This window comes from Colius striatus, chromosome 13 (genome assembly GCF_028858725.1).
Source record: "Colius striatus isolate bColStr4 chromosome 13, bColStr4.1.hap1, whole genome shotgun sequence".
NCBI lineage: Eukaryota > Metazoa > Chordata > Aves > Coliiformes > Coliidae > Colius > Colius striatus.
Genome location: NC_084771.1, coordinates 18,840,035 through 18,858,881, shown reverse-complemented (window position 1 = coordinate 18,858,881; position 18,847 = coordinate 18,840,035). Strand labels below are relative to the sequence as shown.

General features: G+C 37.0%; 1 protein-coding gene across 1 annotated transcript in view; it reads left to right on the top strand.

The window, feature by feature from the left end:
- Positions 1–16,786, top strand: part of LOC104557395 (connector enhancer of kinase suppressor of ras 2) — a 163,252-nt gene extending 146,466 nt beyond the window's left edge. Inside the window, exons 20-25 of the mRNA XM_062006460.1 lie at positions 1,068–1,139; positions 12,541–12,611; positions 13,310–13,413; positions 14,825–15,332; positions 15,668–15,867; positions 16,256–16,786. Of these exons, the coding sequence (XP_061862444.1) occupies positions 1,068–1,139; positions 12,541–12,611; positions 13,310–13,413; positions 14,825–15,332; positions 15,668–15,867; positions 16,256–16,471 (1,171 nt within the window). The 3' untranslated portion in view covers positions 16,472–16,786. The remainder of the gene's footprint in view (positions 1–1,067; positions 1,140–12,540; positions 12,612–13,309; positions 13,414–14,824; positions 15,333–15,667; positions 15,868–16,255) is intronic.
- The last annotated feature ends 2,061 nt before the right edge of the window (positions 16,787–18,847 follow it).

The following is an 18,847-nucleotide window of genomic DNA, read 5'->3' as shown; positions in this document are numbered from 1 at the left end:
TGTCAGGGTACTATTCAGTACCTCCGGGCAGTGCAGCCAAGAATACAGCGTACTTTACTACTAATATTGTAGTAGTTACACAAATAAAACAGTACAGACTTTTAAAATTAAGTTAAACCTGTTGTAATATGCTTTTGGAACTATTCCAGTGATTTCTAATTTAACTTGCACTTTTCAAATACCTTCATTCTCTAAGTTAACCTTAATATCACCAAAAGGAGGAGATTGCAAGCAACTAGGATCTAGGATTTCTTGAATCAAGAGCTGTCTATGAGAACACGCTGCAATTAAAATACTGAGATACTGTGATTCTGTGTTTCTGTGACTGAAAAAATATTGTAGCAAATTTAGAAAACATTCCTTTATTTAAATTTAGTCTAGAAATCTTACAGTCTAAGGCTAAAGAAAGAAATTTTGGATGTGCTGTATTTTAAATGTCTCCAGTTGAGTGCAGTTACTGGCTGATTATTCATCTTTATATTCCTTCTCATTTGTCAGCATCAAATAAAAATTGGATAAATACATGCATATCTTCTGAACTGAAATTACACTAAAGATCCAAGAAAGTTGCAACATAAGTTGGCAGGCCTCTGTATTTCTTTGAGTAGGACATAAAACACGGTCATAGAATGGTAGGGGTTGGAAGGGACCTTTAGAGATCATCCAGTCCAATCCCCAGTCATTTAAATATACAAGAAGTGATGGTGGGATCAAACTCTTATTCCTTTAGTTGATCTTTGGAGTGTAACTAAGATTTATACTCAACATACTCAAATGTAATTTGCACACTCACCCAAGAATTTTTTGTACATATAACATCAGTGGTCACTGGAAGGATAGGCCTATTGACATGCTTAGAAAATATCAGTTAGGCTTGGAAATGTAAATATAATCAGACCAGTAAGAATCCATCTACAAGTTTATCCAGCAAGATTCAATCTCAAGACTCAAAATGTCTACGAGACCTGTAACACACTGAAGAATCTCAGAGCAGGTCAGCCTTGTGTATTTGCAGACAAACCTTTGGAGAGAAAAGGTATTTTTTATTCTTTATGTTTATTTTATAGTGCCTTCAAAGCATGCCACCCCAAAATAAAGAGCTTCTACTTTGCAACAGACTGCTTAGAAGAAATGAATAGGTAAGTTACATTTCCTCTTTATCATGGTACTCTAATAATTGGAAATAATATTTCATCTCACACAGAAATATGCTCTTGGAGCATGATGTAATGCTGATTGATAGTGTTCTCAGTACCTAATCCACTTAGTCATCCATTAATTTTAGTACTTACATTATATTGTGTGGCTCACTTTGCTGAAATTTTCTGTCATGCCACATGTCACAGTTCTGCAAAGGTGTTTTAGGAAAGCTGTGTTGGTCTCGTGTATGCTCATTCGAATTTTTGTTTGTTAATAGACATAACATTTATCACACTTCTAATATTTTGCTGATTTAGGTTGGAAATATTAATGTGGGATAAATGCTTCTGGTATATAAACACAAAGCATCCATATGAAAGCTCATACTTCAGAGTATAGTCACATGATGGGAGAAGATATTTTAAAGTTAGTGACAGTCCAGAGTGACGTAACATTACCAAAACCAGAGAAAAGTAATTTGAAGTAATTTTTTTAACAGCAGTGGGATTGAATTAATGAGATGCAGTTATTTTTCATACCAAAATCTGAACAAAAAACCTCTCAAAAAAACAAACCTCTCCTCTCAAGAAAGAAACAACAACAAACCCAGTGGTCATTAATTTTATTCATCACATCATTACCCCAACAAGGAACAGAGACTAGCAAAGTTCAATCTTTGGCATTGCTGTCTGTGTTTAAATGTCCTTGGCTGTGCTCAAAAGGCATTAAAGACTTGATTGGACAAGTCCCTGAACACCTTGATCCAACATTAAAGTTGGCTCCTCCATGGGTGGGGTGTGGGAACAGATGACCTCCTGAGCTCTCCTCTAACCTCAATCACTCAATCTCTTCTGCGATTTGGTGATGAAGGCAGGGGTTAGAAAAAGGTGAACCAGTACCTTTGATCCTCAAAGTCAGAGTCAAATGTTCTACCTCCTCCTGTTACTTCAGTAATTTGTTTATTCCCAGCTGAGGTAAAAACCAAGGACACATGGGACAATGCTACCGTATTTGGGACAATGTTACCATATTTTGAAGTATTAAATCTTTCCTGGCATAGGCTGCTAAAACTTTGAGATGTAGTTATTTCTTTCTGTTCATAGACTTAGAAAGACACAACTCCCTCAGGATACAGCTGCATTTGTTTTTTCCTTTGGAATACTAATATCCTCAAATGATTTTTAAATTGAACATTTATATTCTGTGGTTTACCTGGCCCTTGAAGAAATAACATATTGATGTATAATCAATGTATAATGAAACATCCACGGAGGAGGATGATGATGATGTCCAGTTCTCATGAGCCTCTCACTGTGCTTAGTTGTCATTTTTGGGATATAAATTGGCTGAAAAATATTTTTTCTACTGTTGTTAATGTTCCATTGCTCAGTTATGTAACATGAATGAGATTTGTTTGATCCAAAGCAGAAGTGAGGATCTTGTGCTATTTTTAACTAAGTATGGTCTCTCTCTTGATTTTAGCTACTGTGAAGCTATGATTTGGTGAAGTGTCATTGATCATATCTTTCTATTATACCATAAAATTCTCTGACTTAAGGAAAACCAAGAAGTCTTGACATACATTCATTAAACTGCTCTTACAGTATTCATTGATTTTTCTACACTGGGGACCCAACGATGCCGTCTTTAAGCCTTTGTGGCAAGGATCATTTGGAAAGGTGCCAGGATAGATTTTCATACCACACTGCCATGTTATTTTGGAATCTGAAAGCCTTTTCCCTGACTTTTTGGGTGTGCTTCCTACGAGAGAAGACAAGGGGTGAACTTTCACTTGAAATATTTTGGCAGGGTTTTTCCTTCAGAAATGCTGTAGAGTAATTGGAATTCACTCCCTGACCCAAATGATGGATTACTATGCTACCTCTGTAAAATCCCTGGACATCCCCTGCAGCTTTTACATGCTTCCTGGAATTCCTTCTCCCAGATGTCCTGTGTGAAATTTGAAAAGAGTAAGCAAGATTCATAGATGCATTTAAAATACTGATTTCACAAATCTCTGTCTTCCCAGCAAATTGCTAACTGTGTAATCTGAGGAAATAGGGCAAATATTCTGCATGGTGTCACACACTCCTGCTGTCACCACAAAATATAACTGGATTTTCTATGCTGACAGAAAGGTAGATCTTTCATGCTGAAAAGTGAGGGCATTCTAATATGGAGAGGAGCATAGCATTTCTGTATTTGCTATGTGGGGAATGTGTACCCTTTCTTCAACTGCATTTACCACCATCTTCTGTTTTGACAGCTGATTTTTTACAGTTTATTTCTGGTTCACTGTTTAGTCTCTCTTTTTTCTGCTCCAGAATATTTTAATCCACTTGTAATACTGCATTGCTCTTGAAAGATTTGTATACCAATGGACAGTAATTGATTTGTATGTAGCAGAGAGAGTTCCTCTGTTGCAGATGAATTTTGCCTGCTGTGTTGCATGGTGCAGACAGACTTTGGTTTGCAAAATTAATGCTCATGCTGTTTTGTCAGGGCTTACATGAGCACAGTTGTGTTCTTAGAAATGAATTAATAATGAAATCGTTGAGCTCATCTTTTGCTTGCCACGGCCACAGGGTACTCCAAGCTTGTTAAAGGCCTTATTTCCCAGAAGTGCTTCATCTATTACCATATTATGCATAACCTGTTTATGGCTTTAATACTCCTAAGGAAATTAGCATTGAATTTAATATTCTGTTATTTTGCAATATCTACTTTACTTTAAACTTTCATGTGATTGAAATACGTGATGCAGTGCATTGGATCTCCTCCAAACAGGCTCCAAATATTAAACTTTTAGAAAGTTCCTATTTTAGGCTGAATAATTTGATCATATTTGATTTGTATAACTGGGTTAACTTTGCAATTTTAATAACTTCCATAAATCTTTTGCATTCATCAAAAAATATAACAAATATCTGTTGCCCACTGAAACAGAATGATGATTAATTGAAGGAGTCACAATATTTTCCAACTAAAGATCTGAAAGACTCTAACATGTTTCTCTTATTACCAAAGTTCATTCAGGTATCTTCCATAAATTTGGGGTGTGTTAGTTTCCTTGACAGATCTTGGCCAAATCAGATGGTGGACAAGTATTAATGCATCTTTTACAGTTTTAATTTACTTCACTTCAGTCTTCACTTACAAATAAGCTAAAACCTAAGTGAAGGTCTTGACAACTAAAAAATCCAGACATACTCCCCTATTAGGCATTGTCATCTTAAATAAGATTTCCTGGAGAAGTGAGCAGGAGAGGAACCATGACATATCTGTCTGTACTAATTTAACAATTATTTAACAAATAGAGGTAAAATATTAAACAGCTCTTACTCCTCAGTCCCCTCCCTGATGAAAAGCAAGAAGATAGTTCTGTAGAATATAAGAACTACTTTTCAAATAGAAATCCCTGAAAAGGATTCTCAGTGGTGTTTTAAGTAAAAATAAACAGCAGGTTTCCCCCTTCTTCCTATATGTTCCTATAAACTTGTTTCATATCCAGGAAAAATAGTCCATACCTAAGGCCAATTCAGTCATCTAATTTATTGTTCTCACATAAAAACTCATAAGTTGCAGCACAAGTGAAACAATTTTCTGATCAGAATTAGCTGCAGGCTCTGGGGACTGGATGAAACCATGACGTACATGGGATTGAACAGTGCAATAGTAGAGCTGCAGTGCTCCATCTGGGGTAAATACTACAAAAGGAAGCTAACTTCTCCTCTCTATGGTTTATAGACTACTTGCCATAGATGTGTGACCTGCCATTTCCCCCTTAATACAGTTTAAGAGCCACTGGTTTATAGCATTATACTAAAGGAGTTCAAAGGAGTCTACAATACACAACTGCAATGATCTAAAATGCAATGCAAATCAGCATTCAGGTGTGAACGTATCCCTAATGCACAGGAATTAGGATTTGCATTGACTTTCTGTACTAGTTTAAATTACAAAATTAAATTAATCAAATTCTGTGGTAAATAACACCATTGTGAATTGCTGTAGCTCTTCCAGGAGTCAAACAGTTCAACTGTGTTTAATACAGCAGATTTGGTGATTACAGTGCAGTACAGTCACATATTATGATGTTATACTGGAGACACAAGTTAATGCTACAAAGTCTGAAGTTTTTAGTAATAGAAATAAGTAATAGACATAATTAAATAAGTTGTGCATTTAACAGTATTGCTTGACCTATTTGATTTTATTTCTTTAAGAGTATTTGGAAGTAGAGTTATATAATTTCACAATAAACCATTCCCTTCTAAAACCCAACAACCCCTTACCTTTTCAGGTCATACTAAATTCAGTTCTCTCACTCATAAAGAATGTTTTATTTCTTCAAAGCTTTCTTTTGGGCCAGTCATTTGGTGAAAGCCAATGTAAAAGCTTGAATAACAGTAAAATTACAGCATGTGTCAAATGTTAGAAAATCTTGGCTATGATTCACTTTTATAGTTTTTCATCCTTTACCTGTACTTCCATAGGAATGGGAATATCTGGAGAATACGATGTGATTGCACATGCCGAAATATATCTTATGTCATGGTCAGGGTAGGAAGCAGTAGATGCATGCAGCAGCTAATCCTTGCCTTTAAGTGGATGTCCAGGAAGTTTTGTGAATTATCCAGAGTAATGGTAAATCCAGTAGGACAAGGCTGCAGGAGGGTGAAAGCCAGCAGCTTGACTAATGAAGAAAATATCTCACTGTCATCTTCATATATTCCCTTAGGTATCAACTTGAAACTCCAACTTTGACATAACAATGACTATTCCTTTTTGATTTGCCTAAGCGGTGCTAGTGCTGCCACAAACACGTTTGTAAATCTGTTTGAAAATTGGCAAGAGAAGCTCCAGTTAAGTGTGTTTTTGTGACTCCTTTGGTAGATTTCCTTAGATTTTATTATTGGTTTTATCTTAAATTATAGCCTATCATAGAACTATTGTGTGAATATTCTCTGTGATAAATAACTATATTTATATAGTAGGAGGCTATTTCATTTGTTACCAGAAGGGTAATTTGTTTGCTACAGAAGTAGTAAATATTTTTGTCTACAATCCACTGGAGGAGAAAAAAAAAACAAAACACCAAACCATACATCTGACTACAAAGGCATAGCTGAGCATTTGGTTGACAAGGTGAAGCTAAAAAAAAATAAAGATTGCAAATTCCCATTAAATGTACGAAATAGATGCACATCCAAAGAGAGCACAAATTGCCATGGTTCACTTGTCAATTCTGAAGCTGTCTGAGGCTTTTTTAATATTTTTCCAGCCTGACAAATCTAAGAAGACAATGCATGAAACAAGATCAACAGAGTCATGTCAAATTATCAAATCAGAGAGAACTTACAGTTTATCCCATGAATGATTCTACTTAACAAACTCCAGCAACTGTGACAAAATATTAGAAATATGGACTGCTGAGAGTTGATACTTTTGGAGAGATGAGCTTATTGAGAAGAATATATGATATTCTTCCATGATATATTTCACTGTGAGACATCAGTTATGCTTTCGGACTTCCTTTGTGTTGAGGAAAATCAAGGCATCGTTTTAGCCATACCTATTACAGGAGCCTTTTTTTTCTATTAAATGAATATATCACCTGTGTGACCTCAGAAAATAGTGAAAACAATCTACCTTATGAACTAAAATGAGAAACATTGATTTTTCAGATGTCAAAGTAACAAAGACTGCTCAGGAAGAAGCCAGCATAACAAGTACAAAATCAATTTTAAAATCTAATTCTGTATTGCAGAGAATTTCACAGTGAATTCTGTAATCTGTAATCTTACTGATGTAAAAAAACATAATGCAAACTTTTTAATCAGTAATTAAATATAATTTGCACTGAATAACTTTTATGTATTAAACAAATGGTTCAAGGCGTATTTTAATAGACTTAAAGATAACTTAGTCAAATTTAACTTGCACTTTACTTCTGGTTTTTCCTTTTAACTAAATAATCTTAAGTGTAGATGCAATCTCAAAAGCAAAGACAGATATAGTCCTGCACTGAAACATAATATAAACCTAAGATGACAGAGAAGTTCAAGTTTTAATTGATGAAAAGACACAAGAAACTTGGGAAATATATAACTATTTATTTATTCTATCCTCTAATGCCTCAGTATTTCATTGGTTTAATTTTTAAGGGAACACAAACCAGAAGGAAATAGTGAAAGTGATAGGCTCTTCGTAGAACCTTTTCACCTGTATTAAATAGTTTCTTATATATCTGTCATCTTGTATATGCATAAACAGTATCCAGCATTGAGGATATTAGCAAATAAAGCCTATTTGAAGGTTACTTCCTGACTTGTTCTCCATGGATTTATGGAACTGTTTTGGCTGTAACCCTAAAAATAATAGCTTTGCACCTCTTTTTTAAAAAAACTGTTTACCCTCTTGCCTTTGGTTTTCATTCTCCTACACTAAACATAATAGTTGTCCCAAATTTATTATCATTGACAAGTTGTTTCGGGTTTTTTTACTTATGCTGTTCTAGTCTGGACTGTAGAAAGGAACAGGCGAGTGAAGTGTGACGCTTCTGTGAAAACTCTTTTTGCCTTCAATCCCAGATCCTCACATTGACCCTCGACTGGCTCATCATCATACTCAGCAGGAGTCAATTATAACAGTCAGTAAACAGAAACTTACTGCATTTGTACAACGAGTAATGGCATATTCTTGGGTTTAATATAGTGTGTTAGAACAGTTGAAGCTGTGTGAAATTGTTTCCTCGGTTGTTTGGTCCCCTTCAACATTTTACAGTGTTTTTCTTAAATGATCAGTGAGCGAATGTGCTCCCGAGTCCTGACAATTCAGGACATTTCAAGCATGACTCACTTTTCAGCATCAAGTTTTGATTATTGTCACAGCTGCTTAGTTCATCAGTGCCCTCAGTGCCTTTGCAATCATCCCTTTCCAGGCTTGGGGGTAGACTCAGACTCCCAGAAGAGGCCCTGGGCTGTAATCCCCTGGTACTAACCAGAATTATCTCAGTAAATTTAACTTCACTTCCTACAATGCAGTTCTGTTTTATCCCAAAGCAATGACAAGAATGCTTGTTTGTAATCAACAGAATTAATTAAAGCCAAGTGCAATTTATTTAGAATTTTAAGCCATTGAGACAAAGTACAAACCTTACATATGTATTTAGATGACTTGAGGCTTACTCTTCCCTGCATTTGGTTCACTAAGGTAAAGGCAATAAAAAAATAATACACTCTTGATCCTTTGCATGTTGTTAAAATGTACCTTAGAAAGGTAGATATTTTATCTTATGAAGATGTGCAATATTGAAGGTAAAATGTTGTAGCAAAGTACCCTTGAGATATTTAGTACAGCTCCACGTCATCATGTATTCTATCTAGAATATAAACCATGTGGTTCACTGAGTGTCCCAGACTCAAACGAAGTGAAACACGCTGCTGAGGTTGTTAAATTATCAAAAGAGACATTAAAAAAAAAATGAACGAGGTAGGGGTTGGAGGTAAAGAGGAGTCCAACTTTTAGCCTCAGAGATGTACATGTAAGATGGCTATACATGTTCCTTGACAGTATCTCATGTCTTTTTGGGGTCATGTGAAATTCAAAGGGCTATTGGGATACAACTATAGAAACCAGTTTAGACAAATGATCTCCTGGGTTTTTTTCACTCTAGCTGCTTTTCAGGTATAGCATACAGTCTTACACTGCGTGACCTTCAAATAAACATGCAGCCATCTATCCCTTAGAGAGTCCAGTTTTGACACATACCCTTGTTGCCTTCCCAAAAGATGACATTTGCCTACAAGGCATTCAATGAAGAGTGCAGAACCAAATGGCTGTTTCAAAGCTTTCCACAGAGAACTTTTTATAACCTTGCTTGCTTGCTTTCTTAAAAATTAAAGTGGTTTGCTCATCAAGTAAATTCATCCAGTTTGCACAGCATTCCTTTTGAACTGAGTTTGCATTTCCCTGGGGAAAAAAAAAGTTAACTGTAAGAAAAGGATCTGCAATCTCAGCATTTCAATAACTCCTGATTAACTTCAAAATCATTCACCCCCGCTCTTTTAAAAACACAAAACCTAAAATTGAGGTTCTTTTCCTTTGATGAAAAGAGATTTTATCATTATAAGCCATTGAATATCATCTGATAACCCTTTTTGTTGCCTTGACAAAGACCTAACTCGAAATTATGACAAATGAGGTAGGATGGTTCTTGTAACTATAGCTAGGGATCTTCTTGCTCTTACATGATCAGCCTTAGAAAGGAAAGATTACCTTCTGGTAAATCCAGATTTGGACATTGAGGCCATATGAGTAAAGGTGATACTCTGTTTAATCTGTGTTCCCTTAAAGTTAATACTAACATTTTGACTGTTGCCTATATATGCTTCCAAAATTGGAACCCCTCAAATTAACAATGATAAATTTGGCAAGAAATTTAAGGCACCATAAATTTTCATGCACTGACCACCAAAATGGCTGAGTGTGTTTTAGCTTTGGGAATGGTAATGAGTCCTAATTTATCACTGGTGCTTAAGCAGAACCTTAGTTGTAGTTGCTGAAGCATTCTGCTTAATTGCCAAAGGCATATGGTAAAGTATGACTAAAACTATTTTGCTCCAATTCTAATGAGTTCAGAAAATCAGGAACAACTGTTGATAAAATAGTGAATACAAATACTTAATAATGAGCAAGGATATGATGTCATTTCAATTACTGCAATAAAGAACATGCCTTTCAAGAGAAGCAAATGTCAAGCGATCAGCATGCCATGTGCTGAATGAAACAATGCTGCTGAGCACCCTAGAAAAGCTTTTGTGTAAACTGCTAATCTATTTGGAATTTACTTCCTTCAGGATAAAAAGGAGTCATTGCCACGCTGATATAGGCAATGTTTCTGTAAGCAGTCCTAGCTGCAGTTGATACTTGTAAAAACAAATCATCATTTCTATTTTTATTTCCAATTTGCTCACTTCTGGTTCAGTACTGAAAGGCAAAGCAGTATCATTGTACAATTCTTTACATTTTCATAGTTTTGCAAGTAAATTAAGCCCTCTAACAATTCCCAGTGAGTAACAAGTAAATGTTTTTGTCCCTCCGGATGCTTACGAAAGACAGAAGATATGTAGAGCAATTTGCTGAAGGCCGTGCAATGAGTCAGTGCTATATCCAATATTACAGATTAAGATCATTGCTTTGACGAGCTGCAGAGCGTTGCCTAGATCCGGAGATCAATACATGCTGAACTGTGGTTATTTTTAGTGGAGGGTTCACTTTTCCTTCATTTTTTGCCTCCTTGCTGTGTGTACCATCTTCTGTGTACTATTAGACCAGCAGTACATTCACATATGGCCTCAGAAGCTATTTTCTGGTTTAGCACAAGTTGCAAAGAATGACACTGAATAGTTTTCTTGTTTTAATCTGCAAAAACTTATCCCCATGATGTAGTGTATATTGTTTACCTTTGTCTTTCATGAAGTCTTTGAAATATGTTTTTGTCATTATATGATTTATTAACCAACAACATAATTATTAACAAATTTTATGTTGTAATATTAAAAAAGAATAAAGAGCTGCTTCTAGAAAACAATTAAGGTGCAATATGCTAGGAAATTAATGACATGGTAAATAATTTAAGCACTGAGTAAGGGAATACTTAAGAATGCATCCCAATCGTTACAAATGTTTATTAACAGGGCCTTTTTTTCATGGTTATCTTTCCTTGTCGATGAAAATAAGCTGTTTCTTGATTTTTCATTTGCTGAACATTAAGAAATTGCTTTCCTCTTTTTTTCCTGTAGTTTGATTCTATATTGTATAGACAATGCCAATGGCATTCTGGCATGCATCAAGAGGAGTGTGGCCGGCAGGTCGAGGGAGGTTCTTCTCCCCCTCTACTCTGTCCTGTGTCCAGTTCTGGGCTCCTCAGCTCAAGAGGGACAGGGAACTGCTGGAGAGTCCAGCACAGGGCCACTAAGATGATCAAGGGTATAGAACATCTTTCATATGAGGAAAGGCTGCGGGAACTGGGGCTGTTTAGTCTGCAGAAGAGGAGATTGAGGGGTGATCTTATTAACATTTATAAATATCTAAAGGGTGGGTGTCAGGAGGTTGAGACATCCCTCTTTTCCATAGTAGATAGTAACAAGACAAGGGGTAATGGGGTGAAGCTGGAACACAAAAAGTTCCACTTAAATGTAAGAAAAAACTAATTCACTGTTCAGGTTCAGGGAGCCCTGGCACAGGCTGCCCAGAGGGGTTGTGGAGGCTCCTTCCTTGGAGGTCTTCAAGACCCACCCGGACATGTTCCTATGCGACCTGATCTAGGTGACCCTGCTTCTGCAGGAGGGTTGGACTGGATGATCTCTAAAGGTCCCTTCCAACCCCTACCACTCTATGATTCTATGATAGATATCCAATAATCTTACATAAATAAAACTCTAAAGGTATCTTCCCCAAAATAAACTATAATATTTTGCTAATGAAACAAAGGTTCTTATTTTTTATCAAACTAAATAATTCTGTGACAAAGACAGAAACCAAAACATCCAATGCAAAATGGAAGCATTGAAGTACTTTCAATTTACTGAGTCTTGTTCTAGAAACCTGAGATTATGTATTTAAAAAGAAAAAAATCAAAAATATTTACATTACCACTGTCATGAATATAGACTACCAAATAACCAGCAGAATACTGCCATAGTCTTGTTTAGCTTTTTGAGGATAGAAATGTAACACAATTTATTTCCTAATACAGATTTTTATACTATTAATACCATAATTCCTTTTTTTATTGCATAGTACTTCAGCAATTCATGCAAGACCTTGAAATTAATAGCAGTAGAAATGAGAATAAATGCAATATGCTGCTTTACACAAAGCCTCTGGAAACCATTTCACACAAATAGTTTGCAGGTGCGGCTTAGAGAGGATTTGATTCTGCTTAAGGTGGAAATGAAGACGGACATTCTCTGTTCTACACAAACTATTATAAAACATTCGTTTAGTCACTGCAGAAGTTAGTATATTAGTGTGTGTGGAGCACACTTTCTTGATGACATAAGGAAGACTTGATGTCATGAGTCTTCACTTTTCTAGGCAGCAGAATAAAATGTAATGAGTCTGATACTCCACTCAGCAAGCATCCTCTTCCAGCAGGTGTGAAGTCTAGAAGCACATCTGCATTGTATATCAACTGGATTATCCTTCACTGACTTAAAATTATTAACTGCTGAACACATCTGAGTCATGATTTTATCAGCCTGAACAGCGTTCAATTTTTGGACTAAGCATTATAACTGACCTTTCCAGATGTTAAGAACGTGTATGCCCTCAGATTTAAACTAGATGTTTCTTTTATGTATCTCTCTTTCTTGTTTTTTCTTCTTCTATCAGATGGATGAATCGTTTGGGTCTCGCAGCAATCGGTTACACACCTGATGACAAGGATATACACCCAGATGAAGGTAATGCTTCAGAGTATAATTAGGAGAACAGAACAAAGACTACATATCTGTTCATTATTTGAACAAAGCTAAAGGTGTCATAATTGACTCCTTTATTAACATACATGCCACATCTTTTAAAATACCCATTTTCATAAGAATCTGTATCCTTGAGGCACTATATTTATTGGTGCCATCACCAAAGAAAATCAAATCCTGAGTCATAATTTTAAAAAACATCTAAAACAAGTGATACAGATAATGCAAGATTAGGGTTAGGAGTGATCTCCCAGATACCAAACACAGGTCAGTATGTGCTTTAGAACTGTTTTTGCATCTCCTGAGCTCAGGTGACAGTTTTTCACCATTGCCCATGGTGGAAGCTGTAATGTTAACATAGTTAAAGCTGTGAGGCTCAGCTTTACTTTGGCATCTAGAATTTTCTCTTTGAAAGCCTGACCAGAAGCTGGTTTTTATGCAGAGTGGCAATGAAGTACCTAAGCTGCTTTCTGTAATGCTCTCCTAAAACATTTGAAGGTTCTTCTACATACCTGTCCATCTTTGGTGCCAGACCTTTTCACGAGTCTGTTCCTTAGTGACTGCCAAGCCACACAGGAGACTGTGAAATGTTTACCTTGGCATGCTAATGCGATTTTTTAAATGTGGGACCCGCTTTCTTGTGGGAAAGCACATGAGTGAAACCCAGAACACTTTGTTAGCAGATTACTGGAGTGAAAGTGACCAGGATGACATCGATGGCTCTTTAACCCTGAAGCAGGAAGGCTCCTCAACACTGTGTGACACCTATCATCGAACGCCCTCAGTGAGTTATAAATGTTGCATTTGACAGTAGGTCACCAAAACTTATCTGTATGCCTTGATTTGTGTTTTCCTGGTTTAGAAATATTTAATCCCCATAAAAGCAAAAAAAAAAAAGATGGATCTCATTGCAAGAGTGAGCTGAGACCTGAGTGTTTGTGTAACAAGTTAATTACAAAGGAAAGAGAGGTAAATGTCTCCTTACACAGATATGCCACTAGACTGTAAATATGACACCCTTTGTAGGATTTGGGAGGCTACACCTGATAATGCAAACAGAATATTCGAATGTTGACTTTAATGCAGAATATGAAAAGAATGTGGTAGATGGGATTGCTCATATAAACTAGGACTGCTTTTCCAGGATGAGTATTGGATGGATACCGATGCTGCAGATTGATAGATCGCATTCAAGCAGTAAAACAGTACAAACACTTTTTGTAACAACATATCATTAGAGGCAGGGATATGATACATCGTGTGCAATACCACAGTAGTGACAGTATTTTCTGTAAGATGTTAAGTAGTTGATAAAACTACTTCTAGTATATCGTGTACAGACAGGTTTTGGTGACTGAGGAAAAAAAAAACCCACATTTTGCATATGACAACGATTTCATAAGAAATAACATTTCTATGCTACAGAACATAGGCTGTGATAACTACTCTGTGTTTCTAAGCGCAGACAGGACTGTTCTTTATTTTTCTTTCAGATTTTTCTTCAGCGTGAATGACACGATCCTCATACAGCCAGAACCAAAGAAAGAGTGACTGAGACAACAGCATCACATGGGTGAAGTTCAGACTGATTTTCACCCATGTGATGCTGTTTTATCAACTGGGATACAGGTTAAGCCCCTCCCTTTCTGTTTTTCCACTTTTTTGCCTTTCTCTTTGTTTTTGAATTACAATTATACACAGACCCAGCAGAATTAATTAAAATAATTTGAGAAGTTCATCAGTCCCTCAAAATTCAAAAATCTTCCTGGGTGCTGAAGTTGGTTTGGTTGTTTGGTTTTTTTTTTTCCATTTGGCTGGATACTTATCCCTTTAAAAAGAAAGGAAATCCTGTTTTTGTTTTTTTGGGGGGACTTTCATGTCTTCACAGCACACTGCTGCACTGAATATAGACTGGTCAGGTCTTCAGGAAACCTGTACCAGGATTATACTGTCCTTTTCAGCAGGAGTTGCTCATGGGCAGAGAACGTGCAAAACAAGAATAGGGAGTGGTTGAAACATAACATAAAAGTTCTCACTAATTATGTTCTGTTTACAGAGGTTCATGTTATGACATATCAAAACACACACATCAGTCCATTTATTAGTGTATATCATATAATGTTCTATGCTGTAGTCATTTTCTTGAGCCTGTTCAAAATGTTGTCTCATAGTCTGATGCTTTTGTGTCTTTTCAGGTGAATTCTTCAAGTCCATTCCCTGAAGCCCAACATGGTCGACACTTTTCAAGTGAATCAACATATTCTCATTCTTCTGCTGAGGACTCTCGACAAGATGTAGCAGGAAGCACACACTCCTCAGGATGCAGACTTCCCTACCGAGAAAGACGCTCGTGGCAGGATCTGATAGAGACTCCATTAACCAGTTCAGGGCTCCATTTCCTTCAGACTGTCCCTCCTGACACAGAGTATGCCAGTGGCCGTCCTGGAATGTCACCCGACAGAAGAAGACAAGCGACGCTACCAGTACAGAGGCGACACAATTATGAGCAGGATGGGCCTTTCCCTTTGGTGGAATGCCAAAGGGGACACAGCCCTCACAGCAGGCCACAGAAGCAACGTAGTCAAAGCCTTCCCCGAAACAGAGATGTCAGGGCTAAAGGACATGTAAAGTCCATAGAAGAAACAGATGACAAGCTAGATGAGAAAGTTCCTATTAGAAGGCATAACAGTTTCTGTGCAGAAGGTAAGCTTTCAGAGATGTTCTGACTCTCCCTACTGCCGCTAAAAGTGAGAGCAATACTGCCAGTATTCTCAGCAAGGTTTTTGTGGTTGAACTCTTATATGTTGGCAAACACATGAGTAACTACACAGGAGTGTGTACTTGAAATGCTTGGATGTAGTGCTAAGAATACAGCTTTGGGGCTGATCAAAATGTTCCTGCCTCACCAAAACAAAAAGTGGAAAACTGAGTTACAGGATTTACTTTATACAGGAATTTCCAGTATTGCTTGCTGGGTTTAGAGACTTCATCTGAATGGTCAGACTTGTTGTTAGGCTTTTTTATCTATTTTATTTCAGAAAACATAAAAGAAAGTGGAGAAAATACAGATGGTCTGCAAGAGCTATACAAATCTCTGGAACAAGCTAGTTTGTCAGCTTTTGGAGAGCAGCGTCCTTCCACCAAGCAGGAGTTCCGCAAGTCTTTTGTAAAGCGATGTAATGATCCAGTTATCAATGAAAAGCTTCACCACATCAGAGTTCTCAAGAGCACTTTAAAAGTAAGGCCTTATCATTAATTTTGTGTATAAGCAATGCAAAATAGTAAAAGTATGGTCTCTTAAGATTTTCCATGAATAAGGCTTTATTTGTAGCCTTAGAATTAAGTTCCAAAGAAATGAAAAATACTCTAAAGCAAACATGTTCCAGCTTAAGGAAAAAGGACTATTATTTGGCACTCTTTACAGTCACATTGTAGAAAGTGCCAAAGATTGAGCTGTCAAACAGTTTAAGCTGTAATAGTTCTGATATATTGGTAAAAGACTCCAGTGCCCATAGCAGTTTCCCTGGCACTTTCCACTAAAATGAAAGAAGAAATAAAGTGCCGAAATACAAAGCAGGACATAAATTTCATTTTCACATGTACTGTGTCTTTCTGGAATTTGCTAGGCGAAGGAAGGGGACCTCACAGTTATCAACAGCCTTCTGGATGATCCCAATTTAACATCAAAGAAGTTTAAAGATTGGAAACTAAAGAACTATGAGTTTTTCCTGGACATTTGTGAGTACAGTGCTGCTGTGAAATCTCAAAACGGAGCCTCTGAACACACCACCTCAGCGCCAATGCTGAAACACACACATTCGTTTATTGAAACTCACGTGTGACAGGACTCGTATCCTGAGTAATTGCTGGGTACCACAAAAAGCAAATAAGACAAACAGTGTAATATTTATTGATAATGTACTCAGCAGTACTGTAAATAAGTTGGGTAAGAGAATAGTGCCACAGGATGCCTACTACATTGCATGATAAGACAGTAATATTCTTTATGCATTTTTTTGTTTGCTGTTATCAACTGATGTCCGTATCAAGCTCTGCATTAGAAAGAAGCAGTGCAGAAGTGTAACTGAAAATAAATACCAGTATATTTAAAGTACTGTACTCAAACTAAGCTTATAGTATGAGCTCCTACAATCATTTTATATATTTAGATACAGATAAAGACATATCTATGTATATAAAATGTCAGAAGGTCATTGACATTTACTTTTAAATGCCCTAAAGTTCACGTTTTCACACATTCTTTTCTTGAGAAAAACACAAAATGAAAACATAAAACATTGGCCACTCTTAGAGATGGACATTTATTTTTGCAACATTTCCAGGTAGTGACCATCTTTGCAAATAAAAGGACAGAGTTATTAAAATGTAAACTCAATCCCTATAGTGTGCCTTAAAATGTACACTGTACATCAAGCAAATAGATCCCAACCTGGCCCTATGGGCATACTGTACATGCCATTTAGATACTGTGTTGTAACATATTGTGCCTGCCTTTCAAATGAATGAACATGAGCAAGCAGGTACGGCACAGAGGTAAAGATACGAGTAGAACAATGGTGGTTGTTCACTAATGCTGCAACTTAAGACTGATTTTAATACGATTTCAAGTATTTCATGGTGAGAGAAAAATATCTGCGCTGGATATGGTACACACTGCAGGTTTTCATAGTTTCTTCACTGTGAATTTAAGTGACACATGACTGTGAGTCACAAAATTCAAAAAGCATGCTTCAAGGATGAGGAATAAGTTTTAAAAAATCCTGAACTAATCAATGAAATTCTGTAATAGACTGACATCTAGAGCTGAGTAAAGTATTAAACGTTACATAGTGTCTGGCAATAATTTTTAACTGTTAGTAGTACATCAGCAGGGAGTGACATTACTCAGCTGCTCATTTGAAAGCTGATCTGTATGGATTGGTTTGGGAAGACACACAAGTCACATAGTGTATTTCACTTCTTTGCCTGGAGGAGAATGACTTCTAAGAATCAGATTTGGGAGAAAACACTTGTATTCTTGGGAAAAAAAAAAAAAAGAAAGAAAGAAAGAATGAAAACCACAAAGATTGCTCTGAATGCTACTGAACACACATGTCAAACACTCATTCACAATTTTGACTATGCTTGCTAGAGTATTTCTAGAAAGCAGAACAAAGGGGATGTGAACAGAGCTGATATAATTTAACTTAAAACACAGATACTCACTGATAATTTTTACACGAGATAAACCTAGTTGTCTCTCATCATGAACTGTAAAATCCATACAGTTCAATATAACGTCAGAAAAAACCCTCATTATCTAATTGAGGTTCGAGTATCCAGGAAGAGATTTAATTGTTCCCAAAGCCGGATCTGGGTGAAGGTGTCCTGTTTTCTCAGTTCAGTCTCCACAAGGCAGTTGTGGCAGCCTGTCCTTGGCTGGCCAACAGATGCCCACCAAATGCCCTCACTCCCTCAACAGGACAGGCAGAGAAAATACGATGGAAAGATCATGGGTTTAGATAAAGACAGGCAGATTACCTACCAGTGACTGGCACGGGCAAAACAGACTTGACTTGGGGAAAATTAATTTATTGACAATTAAAAATACAGCTACATGGTGAGAAACAGACAAAACTAAAACCACCTTTCTCCCTCCCTCCTTCCCAGGCTCAATTTCATTCCTTCATTCTCGGCTTTTCTACCTCCTTCCCCCTTCAGTGGTGCAAAGAGATGAAGAATAGGGGGTTGCAGTCAGATCATAAAACTTCATCTCGTGCTGCTCATTCCTCACACTTTCCCCCTGCTCCAGCCTGGAGACTCTCCCTTAGGCTGCAGTTCTTCAAGAACTGCTCTAGCTTGCGTCTTTTCTATGGGGTACAGTCCTTCAGGAACACACTGCTTCAGCCTGGATCCCCCATGGGCTGCAGTTTCTGTGTAAAAAATGTCTCCTGCCTGGGCTTCTTTTTCTCCTAGAACGCTTCCCTCATTACAGCTGAGGCTCAGAGCAGCTTTTCCAGGCAGGCTACTGTGGGGACACCTCTTATGCCAGAGGAAACCATGCTGTGTGGCTGAGGCTCTCTAGGAATTGGTGCTCACGCATCTGAGAATCAAACCTGAGCCCTACACTTGATGAATGGAAAATACATTGTTATTTACACACAACATAAGAAGTTGTATTTTCTCTGTTGATTTTAAAAAGTATTTTCTTTACCCCC